Source organism: Triplophysa dalaica, chromosome 13 (assembly GCF_015846415.1).
Source record: "Triplophysa dalaica isolate WHDGS20190420 chromosome 13, ASM1584641v1, whole genome shotgun sequence".
Classification (NCBI taxonomy): domain Eukaryota; kingdom Metazoa; phylum Chordata; class Actinopteri; order Cypriniformes; family Nemacheilidae; genus Triplophysa; species Triplophysa dalaica.
This window is the reverse complement of record NC_079554.1, coordinates 16,918,939-16,940,961: the sequence shown is the minus strand read 5'-3', so window position 1 is coordinate 16,940,961 and position 22,023 is coordinate 16,918,939. Positions and strand designations below refer to the sequence as shown.

Genomic DNA, 22,023 nt, shown 5'->3' with positions numbered 1-22,023 from the left:
ATGGCTTTAATTATTGACAAAAAAAAAATATCTCACTGTTTTCAATCGGAGATCAGGTCAGATTTCACTCGGAATTCTCCTAATAATGACAACAGGACATCACAAAACCGCATTAATGGAGACGTGGTTGTGGTTAAAGTGAATGAAACAATCAACAACATTTCGTTTACTTTTGATATTGCGAATACATCATTCGGAAATCCTCAGTGTGTATTTTGGTACTTTGATCTCGACCGATGGGATACAGCCGGATGTAAAGTCAAGAAAACATGGACTGAAACAGAAAAGGTTACATGTGAATGCAACCACACAATCTCTTTTTCAATTCTGATTTCACCGTTTGTAGATACAGACCCTGTGAAACGCACAGCCTCAGCTTATATAACATACATCGGTGTTGCTATTTCAATGACCAGCTTGGTTCTGTGTCATTATAGAGATAATTGTATGGAAGTCAGTGACACGAAATGTCACGTCATGCATGCGACATGTCTCAATAGTCAACATCGCTCTGTCTCTGCTTATTGCAAACATCTGTTTCATCATTGGAGCTGCAATCGCAGATCAAGACATAAAACAAGGGCTGATGATCTCAGTGGCTCGCTGCAGTCCAGTGGTTTTCTTCATGCACTTTTTTTATTTGGCTCTTTTCTTCTGGATGTTCATTTCAGCACTTTTGCTCTTTTACAGCACTGTCATCGTCTTTGGTCAATTGTCAAGAACTGAAATGATGGTCATTGCCTTCACAGTTGGTTATGGTGCACCTTTGCTCATAGCGGTTATTACTGTTGCATCCACAGCTGGAGCTGAAAACTATGTTTCAAAAGAAAATACATGTTGGCTGAACTGGACTGAATCTAAAGCTCTGCTGGCATTTGTGATTCCAGCTCTGGCTATTGTCGACTTCAACATCGTAGTTGTGATTGTAGTTGTGTATAAGATCTCTAGGAGAGGACATGGAGCCACAACTCAAGCATATGAGAAAAATGTTCTTCTGGTCATTGCCAAGTCTGTGGCTTTCCTGACTCCTCTCTTTGGTCTAACATGGGGATTTGGGATTGGAACCTTGCTGTCACCTGACTTTGGCATTCATGTGGTGTTTGCACTTCTAAACTCCCTGCAGGTACCACTTTCTGTTTTTGTGTTTTCAAAAATGTTCTTTATGCATCCGTTTTTTATTCAGTTGTGTATTGACAATCCATTATGATACAAATTAGTTTGTATCTGTAATATATATTTAATGCATATTAATATTATTATGACATTATTGTTTTACCCATTTTTCTGTGACACTAGGGGTTCTTTGTGTTGGTGTTTGGAATTATTCTAGACAAAAAGGTATGAGATGAATCTGTTTATTCTTAGTGTGTCTTGTGTACTTGGGATTCTGATTTCAGTGTGTGTACAAAATCAAAGTTTTGGGGTACAATTAAATCTATTATAATTTATTATAATAGCGTTAGCTAGAATAGTTTCCCAAATATATGAAATAAACATAGTTTCTGGTATCTAAAGATATTATTAAACAAAATGCAGCAGTATTACATATCGAAAGTGCCTCGGAACACCTTAAATCGGTAGTGTCAAACACAATTCCTGGAGGGTAGGAGCTCTGCACAGTTAGACACTGAGACATATAACATGCCGTACACAACTTTGAACAGAAGGGGGCAGTAAACTACCATTGTTGTTAAACCCGAAAGCAAACTGTTCATAGGAAACAGGAGAATGTCACACATCAAACTTACACTCTTAATCTTTTAAAAATTAGGATAAATCCCTATTAAACATATGACTGTAATTTATAGCAGTAAATGCTGCTTGTGCTATTTTATTTTCTGTATGTTTCTTTTCTTTTGGTTGCAGGTTCGTGATTATCTATCAAGAGAGTTGTCATTAAAGAAACCTAGTTCCACAGGTAACAGGGTAAGTACGATGCATATCTAAGAATACTTGCATAACATTAGTCCTGCTGTAAGTTATATGAGGTCTAACCCATAATTATCTGTCCATGTTGATTTTACATGTCATTTTTATACATTACAGCACACTAGTGAAGAAGCGTCTTCAAGTCGACTAGGTGACTGGCAAAGGAAGTGGAAGAGAAGTAAGTTAATAATAAATTCATCGAATCTCAATAATCTCAAAACATATACAGTGAATTTTGTAGATGTATATTTATATATATTTGAGCTGTCAATAGATTAAGTTTTTTTAATCGCACACTTATAGGGAAATTAAACATACACTTTTTATATTGTTTAACCTGATTATTTTAGTGCTGTCAATAAATAAAAAATGAACTCGCTTATCACACACAGGTTTAATATTTTAAAATATACTTTTACATTCTAATAATTTCCCATTTGATCTCCAAATTAATGTAGAAACAACACATCATCATTTTATGAATGAAAGCCAACATTCTAATTGTGTTTGCTTTGCAATTGATGTCTTTATTAAATATATATATTTTGTTTATCCAACCCATTATAATTAGTGTGCCCAACAGGTAGGAAATATTAAGATAAAGATGTCGAAAAATCGGATGTTGCGTTATTTGTGTTTAATATTTTTAACGCGTTAATCTGAAAAACGTTGACAGTCCTAATATATATGTACACACACACACACATATATATATATATATATATATATATATATATATATACAGGTCCATCTAAAAAAAGGAATATCATGAGAAAGGTCAGAAGTTTTTGACACTCATTTCAGAAAGTGAAACCCTTACTGAGTGAAATATTTCAACCCTTTATTTCTTGAAATTTTGATAATTATGGCTTACAGATAATGAAAACCCCAAATTCAGGGTCTCAAAAATGTTTAATATTACATAAGATCAATAAAAAATATATATTTTAAAAAGTTTGTTCATTTCCATAAACTCAATATTTGGTTGAGTCTCCTTTTGCATGAATTACTCCATCAATGTGGTGTTGCATGGAGACAATCAGCATGTGGCACAGCTCAGGTGTAATGGAAGCCCAGGTTGCTTTGATAGCGGCCTTCGGGTCATCTGCATTGTTGGGTCTGTTGTCTATCATCTTCTTCTTGACAAAACCCCATAGAATCTCTAAGGGGTTCAGGTCAGGCAAGTTTGCTGGCCAATCAAGCACAGTACCACCATGGTCATTGAACCAGCTTTTGGTATCCTTGACAGTGTGGGCAGGTGCCAAGTCCTGCTGGAAAATTAAATCAGCATCTCCATAAAGCTTGTCAGCAGAAGAAAGCATGAAGTGCTCTAAAATGTCCTTTTAGATGGCTGCGTTGACAGTTGACTTCAGAAAACACAATCTCGATCTTATGTATTATTCAAATGTTCTGAGACTATATTTTGGGCTTTCATTATCTGTCAGCCGTAATCATCAAAATTTCAAAAAACAAATGCTTGAAATATTTCATTCTGTGTGATGAATCTATATAATATACGGGTTTCGCTTTCTGAAATGAGTGACAAAAAATATTGACCTTTGTCATGATATGTATACACAAGTAGAAGTATGATATGGATCTACATCAGCTGTGACGTGGACATTACCATCTGCTAAATTAATTCACATGTCCTAACTGTTCTTGAGTAACATACAACTCCTTTCAGATGTCTACAACATGTTTACTCCCAGCACAGCTACAACTACATCATCAAACCACTTCAGTAGCTCAGATACATGAACTTCATTAGAATCATATGCATTTCCTCTTCTGCCATCTGTGTGTCATCCAAATATTCTGTAATGCATATATGTAACTGCAGTATAATTGTTACAATTATTAGAGCTTTTGTTTTATGTACTTTTACGCACATGATAATTCAATGATGATGTTGGCACATGCGCTACGTTTTAGGGCTGTTAAACGATTAATCGCAGTTAATATGTCAATGAACTGTGCATATTCATTTTGTATTCATAAACACAAAATCATACACATACATGAATATATATTTAGGAAATATTTGTATAGATTTAATTATCGATAATTTAATAACATAGATATCTTACATTTTATGCTAATATGTTTATAAAACAAATTAATATAGACAGCACACAGACATTATGTAAACCAAACTTTTATTCTGAATGCTATTTGTTCACAATTAATTGTTTGACGACCCACGTTTGAAAGCATTTTATTTGTGGCTAGTTTAATTAGTGTTTTTAGGGTTGATTAATGAATAAATAAATTCCTGTATGTGTGTTTTTGGCCTTTTAAGTTGTTCAGTTGTTTTCCGAAATCCACTTATTGAACCTAAGATTAATAGTGACGCAGACTATTATAGTCTCCATTAAAACCATTTGTCTAGCTAAATATGTGTAGCTTTAAATCTGTTGCTGATAAACATAAGACCTTTAAAAATGTAAAAAATGAATAATTTATCATTGAATGCCTGATCGACTTCATGCTGCACTGTGAAGAACAAAGCATATGGTCGCCCCCTATCTCTAATAGAGTGCACTATATCGGATGTCCCTCGTTTTGTAGTGTTGACCGAATTCTGAGTGAAAAACCCTTTCCCTAAATTTGTTCACTACTTGTTTACCCACAGTGCACTCTGATTTTGAGTGTACATCTGAAGTGCAATCGCTCAGTCACTATTTCCCATGATACAACGCCAATCAACTGCCTGATTAGAATCAGCTGGTGGAGAGTGACCATTAATGCCACGAATGTATGATTATCTACACTTGTTTTTTTTCTTTAATAATAGTTATTTGAGTAATTTATTAATACACAGATTAAATGAATGGTAAAATATATTTAAATATATAAAATAATTTGATGTAGTAAATAAACAGTTGTTTGTTCTCTTTATTATTACACTAAGACAACATGGAAAACAAGGTGATAATGAACTTTTACCATTTTACAAAACACAGGTGTAATATAGGTTGTTTCTCAAACAGAAGACTGAATCCTCTGGAGGTCACATTTATACTCTGCATATGTCATCAAGCACGGTGTATTTTTGTTAACTGAGTATTGAATTCACGAGCCATAAGCATATTGCAACAATTTACTCCTAACTTAGAACTGTAGCGGTTATAGCTGCATGTTAAATAAGGATGAGTTTAACTCACCAAATATGATTCTCCAGCAGATCAAGATCACATACATGAAATGAGTTATGTAAATCGTCAATTTCAGTCAAGGAATTTAGCTCAACGGAAAAAAAGGATAATAATCGTCATTTTCCATACATATTTTACAATTTCTTATTAGCATTATATTGATAAAAATCCCTCCATGTATTCGTCCAGCAAAAGCATCAATGATTTTATACATATGAGTACCATAAGTAACTTGACTTTACCAAACAGATTAGAGAGCAGAGGTAGCATAGATCGAAACACAGTTTAAGTGACCAAAACCTATGAGAAAAAGCCAATAAGGGAACCACTATGAGGTAATACATGTTATTTATTGAACTACTCTACAAACAATTAGGCCTAGACATATACTGACAAAACACATAATACGTAAACACGAAACACAAACGCGCTAGGAAAAACAGAGAGAGTGAGAGAGAGCGCATGGCCGCTATTCTATATATAGAATTGGATACTTGCTAGCTCAGTGCTGGACCATTATCCGTTTGCGAGTGGAAGGAAATCTTGAATGGTTTCAGAATGCAGTCCTGTTGAAACGCTGAGTTTAGGTGTCGGAAGTTCCATGGCCTAACAGTATTCCCCAGAGGGGAGCCGCAAGCCAGGTTCTCTGTTGGATTGTCCGCTGCGTTCTTTTTCTTTTCCCTACTAATTACCCCGGAAGTGGATCGGTGATGGCGTTTTTAAATGCATACCTGCCCTGCCCCCAGGTGGCCTGCGGGCCAATGCCATGAAAGCGATAAGTGGGCCAGAGAAAGTTCCTTTGTTTCTCATGGCGTCTCACTTGCATAGCTCTGACAGTCTGGTCAATTTGCATTTAATACCTAAACTTAGTTATGGACATAGTATGATGCATGCTATGATTTTATAACATAGCTCATCATATAGGGAATTAAGAGAGGAGTAGTTACTTAGGAAACATGCTAGGCTGTGAATCATCCCAATGTATGAATACATCGAATGAACCCTTAATCAAAACTTCTATATCTAACAGTTACAGACTAATTGAAATGACACAAGTGCCAACACACAACCTACAACACAAACCTACATTTAGATACGGTCATAGAAAAGGCCAGTTTAATCACATGAGTTCCTATTTGTCAGAGAAGTTATTTGGTTTGCCTCAGATGTTAAGTTAGAGATGAGACAGAGACTTCTCATCTCCGCTTTGAAGCTAAGGAGTCGTAAATATCCTACAGAGAAACCAAAGGGTTATCCAACCTCTCAGTGAGATAACATAACCTAAAACCAGACCCCTGGAGCCAGGTTTTGCTATGGTCTTTGATGATGGTATCAAGAAACGAGGTTCAATGATTCCGACCATTTGGCTTAATAGTGCAATTTCTTATTGTTAAGATTCTGAAATAAGACATTCTTTATGACGTACTCAGGGTACAAATCGACCTCTGGATGATGCAGCCCTCCATTTGAGAATCGATCAAATGCGTTATTACGAATGTCCACAACTATTCAAGGCAGGCTATCAATAACAAATCCTTCACTCATTTTTTATTCACTTCTTTACCATAGTGGAATATTCATTATATAGGGAATAGTGAATGAGTGGGCTAATTTGGATTCAGTTTTAGACTTTGAATATCTTGCAAACACTCAATTTAAGATAGCACCTGCTTAAAGATTTATAAAATATTCCTGCTTTGCCCAAAATAAGGGCTTTCGAACGACCTGACGGTGAATACTGAATGAGTAAATGTTGAGTGAATAGTTGGGCCTATAACAACTATTTGATTAATCCATCAACTAATGGTAACATAGCAGTGAACCCTAATTCATATCTTATTACGTTCTTCTTATCACGATTATCTTTAACGTCTCTGTTTGTGTTTGCATGTTTTTAAGGTAGGCACGTATTTTTTTAAGGTAATTTGACAACAAGGTATTTCATTATTACAAAGAGAGATCTCAGAATGAAAGTAGGAAGTTGTATGATCTGGGAAATGATAAGCAACTGCATCTCAATCTGCTCCCTTGTTTGGTATTCAGGGCACTGATCAGGGAGTTGGCCATTTTAAGGGCTGTCTCATTTGCAAAATACTTCAAGCGCACAAGCCAACTCATGAATGAACTTCATGATGCGATAGAATGTTTGAAAAGACAAACAGTAATTTTGTTTATATAAACACACATTACCCCGATGAAAAAAATTACTGAAACGTAATAGAAATCATCACAGAAATTCTGATGGTTTCCAGTAAACAGGTTAGACAGGCCAGAAACTCTGCTCAAGTGTGTAACTTTGGTTTGAGAAGGGGGGAGACACAAATGGAAAATAGCTGTGTTTTGTGTTGATTTTGATGTTCAAATTGATTAAACCATGAAACTAAAAGGTGTTTTTGTTGTGTAGCAAAAGTTGATGTTTATGAATAGGGGAAATGCGAGTATTAACTGAAGATGGAGGAAATCATGGCTTGTAAACCTTAACCTGCAGTCGGAGTGAGACGAGCCAGATGACTTTCTAAAATGCTTATCGACCTAAACAACAGCCAGGGAAGCCCAAGTTTCTGTCAAACCGCGTCATTACAAAATCTGCTGTTAAAAAAAGTCCTTATTAAACAAACAAGTAATAAATCATGCGTTACACGTTTCTACCCCATATAAGTCAATTTTAAGTATACATCAATTATCTATTTTTAGAATGTGAATGCAACTCGTGTATCGACACAGGCAGACTCTCTGTGTCTTGCTTGGTCCTAGAACTTCTACGTGACGATGACGGAGTGTGGTTAAAAAAATCATTACAGACAAATTTGAAAGTGAGGTGGACACAAACGGGATTTTGAAAATTGAGGGAGGACGTGGTCCCCCTGTCCCCAATGGAAATTACACCGCTGCATCTACTTAACATCTTATTTAAAAATCAGGCAAATTTGGGTACTGATATGTCACAGAATAATCAAATTGTTTCTCATATTTACTTCAACATGTTTACTTTAACTGGTTTTGATGTTGTTGATAAAATTTCACACCACACTTTTCACAAAGCAGTCATTTAACAAGAAAATAATCATCAGTGTCCCATTGTAAAGGGAGCTAGATATATCCATTTTGCATATTTTTAAAAAAATTTCCTCATAGTTTGAATTGAAGCTTGCAGGCATGCCCCAGTTCACAAGAAGACAGGGCTGATTAAAAAGATAAGCACATCATTTTTATCCAAAAAAACATGTAAACTGCAAAATGTTTAACATGCCTGTCTCATGGGTTTGCCACCTGAGGAATGCTGTCATTCAGGGACTTTAACTTGTTGTTTTAGGTCCCTCTTTTTTAATGTTGGTCTTCAAGATATAATGCAGTAGTATTAAACTGAAAATACATAAATAATACCTTAAATTCTCTCATGAATTGCTCCACATCAATTTGTTCCAAATCGGTATAGATTTCTTTGTTCTGTTAAACACAAAGAAAGATATTTGGAAAAATGTTAGAAACTGAGATCTCTGAGGCACCATTAACTACCATAGTTGAATAAAATAAAATGCTAGGTGCCCCAGAACGGGTTGTTTCCCTAAATTCTTCAAAATGTCTAATGTTTAACAGAACAAAGAAATACACTATGTTTTTCTATATGGTAGTAAATGGTGCCTCAGAAATCTCAGTTTCTGGTGCTTCAGAAACTTCTTTCTTTTTTTAGTTTTTGACTAAACAAAGAAAATGATACAGCTTTCAAACAACGACAGGATTTTAATTTTGGGGTTTACTGTACTTTTTAGCATGAATAGTGTTTGACAAGGAAGTGGACAATCATCAAAATAAGATGAAAAGGTCAGATTTTTTTATCAATAATAAAAGGACAATTCATATAATCAAAGCAATAAATCTATCCTCAAAATTGAGTTTCTTTCTGTGTGTTTAATAAACATCACACTGAGAAATAAGGAGAATGTTTAGGAAACAAGAAAGGAAAATAAACTTTGAAGAGATTGGTTAGGTAGATAAAATATTCAGAACGAATCAGATATCAGTGATTGAGAAACTCAGATAATCCAGCAGATAAATGTACAGTTCGGTGTCACATCCGAACTCGTTTTCCAGGGGAAAGGTAAGAGTGACAACTCGGTAATAGATCTTTTTTTAAATGTAGAATATATGTGTACTTACTTTTAGAACTTCATTCATAGAAAGATAGAGACATTTCCTTTAGGGTGCACTGGATGTGTGTTTTAAAATTTTAATCTCTAAATTTTGTCTGCAACTGGGGGTTTCTGGCTAGTGGTTAAACATGCTAAATGTCTAAAGATGTTTTAAAGTCGTCTTTTAAAATCATTTTGGGGTGGAACCCATGGTTGATGTGGACCGTTTGTAACCGTAATTGGACATTGAGCATTTTTGTTCTTTTTAATCAATCATTATGGCTGTGCTAAGACAAACAGCGTAATGTTTTAGAAGAATTTGATATATTTTATGTAAAATATTTACCCTCATTTGCTTTCATAAATATATTTTAAACTGGTTTATACCTAGGACAAACATTCTGCTTTGAAACTCATATGGACTGCAACATTTAAAAAACATTACTATTTAAGTATAAAATCATAAATTGTGAATTGTGAATTAAAATGATATTGAAATTTTTTGCAAATGTGTTCTCTCTTCTGTATAACAGGCTGACCTAACAAAAGATTACCTATATAGCCTGATTTGTTCATTTTTAAGTATATATATTTTTCAATGAAAAGGAATGCATTCCCTGCTGAAAAAAACAATAGAAACCATTAAAGAGGTCGTAATGGTTGTTGTTGTTTTAAAGGGATTTGTATTGCTTGTAATGTAAACTGTAATGTTTGTGATGGATTCTACTTGTGGGATGTTAAATCCTTTTGAAGTAATGTCCAAAACACTCTTGTTGGGTATTTATTGTTTCTTCAGCAGGGTCATATCAAGCAAAATTAGCAATATAGTTAAAACCAAACTAGTTATGAGAAGGCAGGCGCATGTAAAATCAAGTGATCGATACTGTAACACTTCAGCCTGTGTTCCCCATGTGTTTTGACTTGTTCGTTGTTTTCCCTGAGTGTTTCCCCCATGTATTTAAGCATTGTGTGCGCCTTAGTTCTTTGTCGAGTATTGTATTGTAAACCCGGTTGTGTCTCCCATGTTCTCCTGTTCCCGTGTCTGTTATCATTAAACCCCTTGGACTATACCTGTTGCGTCTTCATCCGTGTGCCGTTGTTACAGATACAGGTTGCGTGTGTGTGCCAAGTTTAAGTGATTTGTCCGTGGCCATGGCTGGCTTAAAGGTAGCCTAAATAAACATCACATACACCTTGAGCTACATGACATTTAAATCGAAATTTCATCAGATCGTGTCAGAGTTAAGGAAATGTGCGTGGGCGTTAACTTTTGATCTGCTGTTATATCATTTGAGGCCGTTTGGAAAATGAATGATGTTTTTTATGTTGTAACTGTAGTTGAAGTATTGCTGCTGAAATAAAAAACAATAGAACCTTGCCCAAAATACAAGAGAAAATGTAATGGATTAAATGGGAAGAATGGGAATTGTTTTGGATACTTGTTGTCTATTTGTGTTTGATGGATTCTATTGGTGTGATGGTAAATCCTACTGGAATAAAGCCCAAAACACACTTCAAAGAGGAATTGAATAGAAAATAGAGAATTGTTTTTCAGGAGGGATGTTCTGTGCAGTATTACCACAGTATCCACAAATTTACAATTTTCTCTATTTAGTAGCCATACTCCAATTGAGCTATTTTGAGTAAACCTACGGTAACTAAACATATATATGCTAAAAACAGAAAGCTCTTACTACTGATACTATCTGCTACTCAATATATTCAGTAGGTTGCTTCAGAGCCATTAAGGCAATGACAATAAAACAATGGCACAACCACTGACATAAAGGAAATTTACTTTTAATACTTGAGCACTTTTAAAAGCATCTCTTCAACATTTACTTGTAGTGGAGTAATATTTGAATAGTAGTATCTGTACTTTCACTAATATAAGGAAGTAGTGTGTTTCGTCCGCCTCTTTTTGGTTGATGCACGATGAGCAGTAAGGCACTTGTATATAAAACATTAAGAGACACAGGCTGTGTGGGCTCCTCTGTGTAACAAATAGCAAACATTCATCGAAGACGAACGTTTGGTGACAAAATTTTGCAAAAAATAATAACATAAAAATGTGTAATATTATTTCTCCAGTAAACCGATTTGGGAGAACGGTGGTGTGCTCAATCATTATTAAGAGTTTTACAAGGAGGGTGATCATGTGTATCTCGATTTGATTTGAACTAATCATGCATCCTCATTTTAATTTTAAATAAAGAAAATGGTGCCTCAGAAATCTCAGTTTCTGGTCCTTCAGAAACATCTTTCTTTTTTTTATTTTCGACTAAACAAAGACAATGTAACAGCTTTCAAACAACGACAGGATTTAAATTTTGGGGTTTACTGTACTTTTTAGCAAGAATAGTGTTTGACAAGGAAGTGGACTATCATCAAAATAAAATGAAAAGGTCTGATTTTTTATCAATAACAAAAGGACAGTTAATTTAAGTAATAAATCTATCCTCAAAATTTTCCTGAGTTTCTTTCTGTGTGTTTAAGAAACATCACACTACGAAATAAGGACAATATTAAGTAAACATGAAAGGAAAATAAACTTTGAAGAGATTGGTTGGGTAGATAAAGTATTCAGAATGAATTAGATATCAGTGATTGAGAAACTCAGATAATCCAACAGATAAATGTACAGTTCGGTGGCACATCAGAATTGAAGTTTTTTTCCCTGTTTTCCAGGCACGGTGAACATAATTGAAGAAATACCCTGAATAGGTTTGAGTTGAATGAGAAAATGGCAAGTGAAGGTAGGATAAACTCACTTACTTTCTCTTTCACAAAAGACACTGATATATTCGTTCTTCCCCTCAAGACAAAAAGAAAAGAAAATTTGCTCGAGTTAGAATGACATGAGTTGAGGTTGATTAAGTGGCAACATAATTCAAATGTTTGGGTGGATGCTTTAGTCACAAGTACACATGTCTATGTTTTAGTAACATTCTTCATAGTACAGTGTCACTTTATGATACTTCCAATGAGCCAATGGAGTGTTTCCCCCTTTAGATTATCACACGATAGTGGTAGGCATTTTTCTGTCTTTTTGTAAATTTTTTGTCATTTTGGAGGGACATAAGAAATTGGCAAAATACCTAAAATTATGTTACAGGTTCAATCCTGTATTGGGTGATCCTCAAGGAAATGAACACACTTTTCTGCAGGGTCTGTCCTTGTAGTGTCTCTATATATTATCTTTGAAAATACTCTTTTTTTTACTTTTCTGGGTATTTGTATTGTGAGTATTTGTTAGTATATAGTTTTTCCTCTGAAAATGACCAATGTTTAAAAAAGTCTTTTTGCATCATTTTGTAGAGAGGAGGACAAAATACCTATCAGGAGCCATTATTCTGCTTACATTTGCATGCTTTGTGAAAACTTTACAGGTAACTTTACAGGTGTCCATTAAAAATGTACACTATTACTTTATCTACAAGATATGTTTAATATTTGAAAATGTTAAACCTTTCTCTACTTAAAATGTCATTTATATCACTATACAAAATGTTGGATTTGTGAGTTAAACTTTGAAAAGATGAATGTTTAAAGCCATATTTTTTTATTTAACTCCAGTTTAGCCACATAGATGAGCCACACCATCACGTGATAAAAAGAAGAGCAGGTCTGGAATTAAGATTTAATTTAAATTAATAATAGGACAGTTTGTCTGTAATGGTCTACTATCATTGTAACCAGATGTGGATGAATGTCAAGTGATTCCATCTGTTTGTGGTCCAAATTATAAATCGAGGTTACACTTGCTCATGTTGGGATGGGTATACTGCGACATTCCCAAATCTAACCATCAGCATCAATAACACATGCACAGGTGCAGGTGTAATAATTGTAATTATTTTTTTAATATGAGTGTTCTTTATATTCTGAAGAAAACCAAAACACTCAAAAAAAAACTGTTGCTGATGTTAGTTTTACTTAACCCATCCTTTATGTTTAGAGTACATTAAGAATGCAGGTAACTGAAATATCGTCTTTCAGCTTTACTTAACAAGTGTTTGACTAGTCAACTTAACGTTGTTGAGTAGAACGCCAAACCCTAAAATGTTGGCCCTTTAGTTGAGTTTACTTAATATGAACAAGTTACTTCAATTTGACTTGTTGAGGGGGATTTTCACAAAAACAATTTTTAAATATTCTTATTGTTTATCATTATTTATTTTTTGCTAGTGTTTTCTACAGTAACACCACCACAAACAGGTATGTACAGTAAAGCAACTTCTGAGATTCATTTTAATGTTTGTCTGGTAATGATACAATTAGTGTGGATCTCATAAAACTGCTTTTTCTCTCACACAATGATGTTAGAAATGTTTTTGTGGTATCATTAATGTTAATAATAACAGTCAAAATGTTTATTTCTTTGTTTATTGCTAGCATCTTCTACAAGGTCACCACTAAAAATAAGTAGGGAAGAGTGGGGGCGGTTGCAACACTTTTTACATTTCCTTCAGTTTCTCAGCGACTGTTTGTATTAGAAAGACAAAAAGTATATATATTAAACCCATATTTGTGACCTACCCGCCCATACTGTTGCAACATGTGTACATGTGATGATATGAAAGTAATTTGTACTTAAATTGACCCTGAAAAATGTTGCAACTGTCCCCATATATGGGGACAATTGCAACAGTACCGAGGGGCAGTTGCAACAGTCATTTAGATGTAATAAAACTCATACTTCGGCATCATTTTTCAAATCTTTTTTTAGTTTATTTGAGACCAGAGTTCACTGAGTTAACTTATTAAAGTAAAAAAAAACAAGTACACAACAATGTAATACCTTTGTCAATCCCACAAACTGATGTAGCCCGTAACAATTATTCCAGATGTCCTTCCCTTCAAATTTTTTTTTTCAAGCACATTTGCAAGATTGTTGTAAAACAAGGATACATTGTGACGGTTGAAGGTTGTGTTCCGTGTGAGACTGGTAGCTTGAGGGCACCGTATAGACAGACTGGGCTGTCTTTTCATGAACCCCATAAACCAATCCCGGCCAGCCAGAGAGCACTCATTCCAGGTTTCAGGGTAGGAGCACTTGTAATAGACAGCCAGTTGGAAGGCCAATCGACGAACCTGCGAAATTGATGGTAAATGAAAATGGCGGTAGAATGGTAATTTCTCTTATATTATTATTTCACAGTCTCAATATTCTTATATAATTCTCCCTACCAGTCCTCCCTTTAAGCCTACACTCTGGTTTAATACCTTCCTCATGCTTACCTCTTTAGTGCTGAGACCATAGAAAAGATCAGCTGCTCTTTTTAGGTATTCTGCCAGGCTATCTTCCTGTTGGACTGAGAAGACCCTCCTTGGGGTCCAATAACCTGACCTCATCTCCTCTCCTGGACATAACCTCTCTCTCTCTTAAATAAAGCGATAGAGGGTTGTGTGGCAAATTGAATACTCTTTTGCCACAGACCTCACTGTCCTGCCGTCAATGCTCACTACAGCAGCAGCTAAGGACAGAATAGGTAGAGGGACACCCCTATCTGTTATCCTTTTCCTGTCTCGTGGCATACTGAAAAAGCAGAACAGAAAATGTAGGATACACTGCAGCCTAGTTTGACTTTTAAAAAAGCAATTTGCTGAAATACAAAGTGGAGACACCTGGCTATTGAAATATGTTCTTTATCAAACCACTGATTTGCCTTTTATAAAAAAAATATCTAATTGTCATTATTATTGACATGAGGGACAGTTGCAACACCATGTGGGGACAGTTGCAACAATGCGTTGCAACTGTCCCACCCCTGGCAGCCATCTTAAAACTAGTGATGCTAGCCTAACAAATTAGATTGAACACATTGTACCTAAGTCTGTTAAGAGCTAAGAAACTGCACATTCAAACTATAAAACTATAAAGATCAATACTTAAACAGTTTAGACATTATGACAAAAAATCTAGTTGTAAAAAAAGTTATTTTTTTACCTTGAATTTCGGTTCTCCCATAAGGTAGTTTCACTTGTGGCTGTTAACTTCCAGAAAGAAGGAGGGGCATACTGAGCATGTGCAGTAGGAGTGTCATGACTCCAGCTCATTCCTGATTGGATAAATCAGCAATGTTGCAACTGCCACACGTTGCAACTGTCCCCACTCTCCCCTATGTATTTTGCTTCAAAATGTTGTTTGTTGATTTTCCTTGTTTTACACATCTTAATTAATTTTATTTATTCCATTTTATTTCCTCATATTCTACACTTAAACCACAATCACATTGATGATAATGTTCGTCACAAAATTACAACGTTCCACAAAATGATGTCACCCTTTTGCAAGTCCATTTGATAGTTCACTTTATCCAGTTTAAAACATGCACAAATTCAAGCATTTGATATTAATAACAAGTCCATCAACTGCTATGCTTGTTACAAGATCTGGCTCAAGAATGTACATGTTTGCTGTGCAATGATATCTATTAATTGACTATTTAAGATGTTGTGTAAATGTAATTTAACTTTTTGTTTTTCTTTACAGGTATTGAAATGTCAATGACAATTGATAAACCTTTCGATACCAGTCTTACAAATCCTGATGACAATAATTACAAAGATTATGTCAAAAAAATCCAAGACGCAGTTAGTATTTTATTCTTCCTAAATACATTTAATGTTTTGTATGTATTTGTTTGTGAAAGATATCTGACAATGCCTTATACGGCAATGGGTGGGATTGGGGGTTCTTGAAATGTTTCCTCATTTTTTTCTATGATTGGTCATGATGGCTGATTACAGTTAGAAACAGCATCTGTCATATGTCAACATTCAACATTCATGTGGGTCTTTCCCCCCATTTCTTACTCGTGTCAGTTAATTCTTCTGTTGTTTAGGAATAATAAAGATCTTGATGCTCAGAAATATGTTATGCCACAAGATCCTGGCACAGAGAACAGAATCTATTCTGTCTTAAGAAAATCAATAAAGGGGATACATTAAAACTCTAAATATATAGCTTAATTATTATTAAAGTTACTTTGCTCAACAAAGAAAACACATTTACCATGACCTATTTAGTGATTGACAACACTTTACAATGAGTCAGACCTAGAGCTTGCCATCCCTCTTATAAACCTAATATATTCTCAGAATGATTATATTCTTAAATGTGGCTTTGTAAACTGCTGTGATCTAGAATTAGTTTAATCAGCATTTTATTGTTCATAACAAAAGCTCTCTCAACTTTCATTTTACAGTTCGTCAATTAATACGATGATAAGCTTTGTATAGGCACCCCTCAAAATACCCCTCAGAGCCCTGGAACATAACAAATCCCAATTTAACCCCTCTATATATATATATTTGCAGGTTCAAGAAACTTACCATAGTTTGGATAACCACAATAACGCTTCAGTAAACATCACCGGCTTCAGGTATGGTCACTTTAACAGTTAAAATGTCACATTGTTGTTTTAGAAACATTTTGTTAATACAGTGTTCTCAGACTCTGTTTGTGTATTGCTCCATAGACCTGGTAGCACCATTGCAGATGGCACGGTTACTGTAACCAACATCTATCTGGATTTTTTCTCAGTAATCACAAACCTTTCCAACATTCTCTTAAGTAAAGGAATCCCTGTTGCTCCCAATGGTTTTGCGATATCCGGTGAGTGTAGTGAATGTTTACACCAAGTAAAAGCATTCCCATCTCTTAGTTCTGTCATTATGTGTTATGTAGCTGTTCTGTTTCTTTGTGATATGAGCCAAATTTATTTATTTTCAGAACAAAAGACCCTGATAAGTACATCAGGTAAATTTTATCCTCAGCAAAAGTTGGAGCTGAAATGTCCACGGTCTGTTTACGGAAACATAACATGGAAAGTGAATGAAAAAGATCCAGACAGCACAAAATATACCATTTCAAGTGACACACTTACTTTGAACAGTGCTGCCTACAGTGACAACGGTGAGTCTCAGAAGTGATTTTGTGCTATTATATTTGACAAAGTATATTTATAGCTGTAGATTGTATTAGTTTTGTCAAAATTAGTTTTTTCATTTGTTGCCTAAAGCTTTATTCCTGTACATTCTGTTGCATGTTTTACGTTTTGTTGCAACAGCCACAAACGTCAGGCATTAAGATGAAACAAAGGAGCTTTAAAACATATCTCTTATTTTTTATTGTGCATGCAGTTCCTTGCGTATAACACGATGTCCCACATTTCTTTAAAGTGTATAATGACAGTGTTGTCTGTTTTGATCACTTATAGGTAGATACTCGTGCATCACACAAACCAGTTTTATACCGTACATTCAGTGGCAAAATATTGTTATCGAACAACAACCCAGGATCACAGTGGGTGAAGATAAACGTGTTTTTCCATGTGATGGAAGGACTGTTCAGTTAACATGCTATGTTAATGCGGGCTACAGTGTTGAGTGGGTCCTGAATGGCATTGTGCAAGCATCAGGTTATACATAATGCATCAATCATTATTTACAATGAGAAAATACGCAATGGTTTTAATTATTTATAATATATTTGTAATGTATTTCAGAAATCGGATCAGATTTTATCACAGTAAACCATACAATTAAAAAGGAAAGTTGTGGGGAAGTTATCTATACCTGTCGACTCAAGGGTTTACAGCAACTACTTGATTACAGTTACAGCGCGAGGAATGTCTTGGTAAACACAAGCACGGAAGGTAAATCTTCAGTTTCGTACTGTTGTGTTATCACATTGAGTTGAATTTGACTGTAGTGTGTTAGCAACTCACAAATTAAACTGCAGTGAAACAACAGACACCAAGTCTTCAAACACGTGAATATCTTACGAAAATGTGCTATATTATTGGCCTACTCTATCGATAGTGTGAATAAATGTATTCTGATGTTTAACTGTTTGTGGCACGTAATCAGATATTTGTCAACTCCAGATTTTACCTGTCAAGATAACGCACTTGGAATTGGAAAAACAAATGATAGGACTAAAGGACTGTGTGAGAGTGGCAAGGAAGGAAGCATAACGTATAAATGCATATCAAAGGTTTGGGAAATAGAACAGGATGACTGTGTGTTAAAAGTAATCAAAGATCTTGAAAGCAGAGTGCAGGTAAATATATTTTTTTATTTGGGGAAAAAATCTATCAACTGTCTAAAATGCTTCTAATATCCTGAATTGTTGTGCTTTGTATTGAAGGGCTTACTTGTGACTGCTATTCCAGAGTTTATGGAAAACCTCACTAATGCAGTTAATCAGAATAATGCCAATGTAACCCAATCTGCTGCGACGATCAAAATAATTGTAGAGATCCTCTCTAACATTGCTGATTTGTCAAAAAACATTACCCACAATAAACCTGTTATGGAGGTATAGTCATATTATATTTGTTTTGTTTTTGTGTGTTAACTAAACATAATTATATAGCAGACCAAATGATTTTTATTTATGTTAAAAGGATAAAACCACTTTTTACTTAGCCATACTTTAGGTAAATAATGATATATATTTATCATAATAAATGTCATTATATTAAACATTTCCGTTTATTACATTTCCAGAGTTTTTTAAACACAGTGGACATCATCGTGTCAGATAATTCCAGTAAAACTTGGAGTGATTTGAACAATAAAAACACGACAGGAAACACCAGCGTTAAACTTCTGCAAGCTATTGAGAATATAAGTGATCGACTCTCAGATGTGTTTGCAATTAATCTGTCATCTATTCAGTTGAATAGAAATACATTTAAAAACTCATTCAACCAAACTTCTCAACTACCAAACTCAACGACTCAGATTGTCATACCAGATTTTTCTAATCCAATTTTCATAACTGTTATATTCTTTTCAAAGCTTAATGATGTCCTTCCTACTCGTAACAGTTCTAATAATGACAACAGGACATCAGAAAACCGCGTTAATGGAGACGTGGTTGTGGTTAAAGTTAATGAAACAATAAAAAATATTACGTTTGCTTTCGACATTACAAATACATCATTGGGAAATCCTCAGTGTGTCTTTTGGAACTTTTATCTCGACCGATGGGATTCAACTGGATGTAAAGTCAAGATAACAGGGAATGAAGGGAGCAAGGTTACATGTGAATGCAACCACACAACCTCTTTTTCAATTCTGATGTCACCGTTTGCAATTACAGACATAGTGAAAAGCACAGCCTTAGCCTATATAACATACATCGGTGTTGCTATTTCAATGGCCAGCTTGGTTCTGTGTCTCATCATCGAGATAATTGTATGGAAGTCAGTGACACAAAATGACACGGCATACATGCGACACGTCTCAATAGTCAACATCGCTGTGTCTCTGCTGATTGCAAACATCTGTTTCATCATTGGAGCTGCAATCGCAGATCAAGACATAAAACAAGGGCTGATGATCTCAGTTGCTCGCTGCAGTCCAGTGGTTTTCTTCATGCACTTTTTTTACCTTGCTCTCTTCTTCTGGATGCTCATTTCAGCACTTTTGCTTCTTTACCGCACTGTCATGGTTCTGTCTCAGATGTCAAGGACTAAAATGATGATCATTGCCTTCACAGTTGGTTATGGTGCACCTTTGCTCATAGCGGTTATTACTGTTGCCTCCACAGCTGGAGCCGAAAACTATGTTTCAAAAGAAAATGCATGTTGGCTGAACTGGACTGAATCTAAAGCCCTGCTGGCATTTGTGATTCCAGCTCTGGCTATTGTCGCCTTTAACATCGTTGTTGTGGTTGTAGCTTTGTTTAAGCTGTTAAGAAGAGGGGTTGGTGCCACAACTCAGCCAGATGACAGACATGTTTTTGTAATCATTGTCCGATGTGTGGCCATTCTCACGCCTATCTTTGGTCTTACATGGGGATTTGGGATTGGAACCATGGTGTCACCTGACTTTGGTATTCATGTGGTTTTTGCAATCCTCAATTCATTTCAGGTACTACTTTCTGTTCCTGTGTCTTTTATTTTTATACTTCAGTCTTGCATTGGCAATTCATTAGAATGGTGATAATTTATTTATCTTTCAAATCCATCTATTATATTAATATAACATTGTTTTTTATCCCTAGGGGTTCTTTGTGTTGGTGTTTGGAGTTATTTTAGACAACAAGGTATGAGTTGAGTTCTTGGGCTCCATGTCGTGCATTATAATCCTTTAATGCACGGCTAGACGTGGATTATCTATAACCTGTACTATTTATTATGTATACCATTATGTCACACATCAAACTTCACACTCCTAAAAAATTAAGATGCTTCATGATTCAAAATATGACTGCAATAACTGTTTCTTTTCTCTTTGCTTGCAGGTTTGTGATGCTTTGTTAAAACGGCTGTCACTCAACAACCTTAGTTCCACACCTACCAAGGTAAGTGACATTATATAGAGCGCAATGCATCTCTAAGAGTGATTGCTTAACATAAGTCCCTCTGTAAATAATGTCTTTACTCATAATCATCTGGTCATCTTGATTTTACATGGAATTTTTATAAATTACAGAGCACTACTGCAGGCACGTCTTCAACTCAACAGGGTGTACCGCAAAGGACGTAGATCGAAGTAAATTATCTAATAATCTAAAAACATAAAGTGACTATATATATATATATATATATATAGTATATCTATATTGATATATCTTTTCAGATTTCTTCAACATATTTACTCACAGCACAACTACATCCTCATCTGCTGTCATCCAAATATTCTGTTTCTGGAAGAAAACGTTTTGATGGTTTGAAGAAATTACACAAAATATGAAGTAAAACATGAGGTCTAATAAATATAACAATTGAACTGTAATGTATATGATTTCTGTTAGTGGTTATGGTATATGGTATAGAATATGTGGTATGTTTGGAAGCACTTTGATTTTGGGCTAGTTGTTACACTTAACTGAATGTTTTTAGGGTTGATTTATTTTTGAAATGTTACAGTTTCTTTTTCAATTACAAAATTGATTTGTGTTAATTTTTTGCTGATTTTATGTAATCATGTGATGTATTTTCTAATGGCTTTTTACAAAAAAATCTAATGGTATTGAAGTATATCCTCTAATATTTAGATTTTTTAATCAATTGATCAAACAGGAAATTGGTTTTGAATATAATCAGTTATATAGACATTTGACAATGAATTTGTAATGTAATAAAATGTATTTGACATTTTAATTAGAAAGGCTTATTGTTTATTCACGTTTCTCTACTCTGCTTGGATTATTTACATATATTATCAGTTATGTTATAGAGTTTGCAAATAATAGAAAAAGTACTAATGTGTGCTTGAAAGACACTTTTACCTAAGCTTTAAAAAGTAGGTTTGTTGTAGAAAAATATTTCTAAGATAAACTCGTTTACACACCCCTTATTGCATTCCCTTATGTACTTCAAGCTCAAAACACTTTCAGTTTCTTTCTTACACAAGAAGTGTTTGCGTTTAGAATTTCAGTTTATTAGTGAATATACAAAAGCTGTTTATTTTACCCTTTCTGAGACTCTATCTGACATTTTACACTTAACTGAATTATTGCGCAGGTAAAATAGAGTGCCTAAATGAAAAAAATAATACAATATAAAATGTTTGCCAAATACATAAAAATGTTTAAAGATTCATGCTGTGGACTTATAATGAATCCGTTCATTCCTAGATCAAGGGGTTTTAAACTTCTGGCCTTTGATCCCTATAATGTATATTTTTCCCACAAAATCAATTTAGAATGACAAACTACTTGGACATTAATGTACCAACATATCATTTATTTATCTGCTTCTGATAACATATAAACAAAACAAGGTGGTTTGTATTGAGACACTTTTACAGGAAAATTTTGTGGGTTTATCATTTAAGAAGGA

At 34.7% G+C, this 22,023-nt stretch overlaps 2 protein-coding genes and 1 long non-coding RNA gene across 4 annotated transcripts; all 3 read left to right on the top strand.

Annotated features, from left to right (window-relative positions):
* On the top strand, positions 1–1,344 carry LOC130433962 (adhesion G-protein coupled receptor F1-like). Its single transcript, XM_056763770.1, is given in 3 exon segments — positions 1–428; positions 430–1,123; positions 1,297–1,344. Coding segments are annotated over 3 exon segments (1,170 nt in total).
* A 495-nt stretch (positions 1,345–1,839) lies between these two features.
* LOC130433885 (uncharacterized) lies at positions 1,840–3,840 on the top strand. The gene is made up of 3 exons (XR_008908623.1): positions 1,840–1,926; positions 2,047–2,107; positions 3,617–3,840. It is a non-coding gene; the product is annotated as an uncharacterized LOC130433885 (long non-coding RNA).
* A 5,274-nt stretch (positions 3,841–9,114) lies between these two features.
* On the top strand, positions 9,115–21,342 carry LOC130433883 (adhesion G protein-coupled receptor F4-like). 2 transcript variants are annotated; one of them, XM_056763664.1, is made up of 18 exons: positions 9,115–9,186; positions 11,906–11,973; positions 12,536–12,606; positions 12,794–12,842; positions 13,406–13,435; positions 15,714–15,814; positions 16,541–16,605; positions 16,702–16,838; positions 16,956–17,138; positions 17,443–17,643; positions 17,731–17,880; positions 18,112–18,287; positions 18,375–18,545; positions 18,737–20,107; positions 20,241–20,282; positions 20,481–20,540; positions 20,672–20,731; positions 20,819–21,342. In XM_056763664.1, the coding sequence occupies exons 2-17, from the start codon at positions 11,961–11,963 to the stop codon at positions 20,723–20,725; spliced, it is 2,874 nt and encodes a 957-aa protein (XP_056619642.1). In that variant the 5' UTR covers positions 9,115–9,186; positions 11,906–11,960; the 3' UTR covers positions 20,726–20,731; positions 20,819–21,342. The 2 variants fall into 2 exon arrangements, with proteins under 2 accessions (XP_056619642.1, XP_056619643.1); XM_056763665.1 differs by lacking the exon at positions 9,115–9,186 and having other exon boundaries at positions 20,844–21,342.
* Positions 21,343–22,023: the final 681 nt, after the last annotated feature.

Coding starts and splice junctions, on each gene's coding strand:
- LOC130433883 (XM_056763664.1), top strand. Junction 12,607..12,793: donor GCTTTGTGAAAACTTTACAG/GTAACTTTACAG, acceptor ATTTAACTCCAG/TTTAGCCACATAGATGAGCC. Junction 17,644..17,730: donor TGGCATTGTGCAAGCATCAG/GTTATACATAAT, acceptor AATGTATTTCAG/AAATCGGATCAGATTTTATC.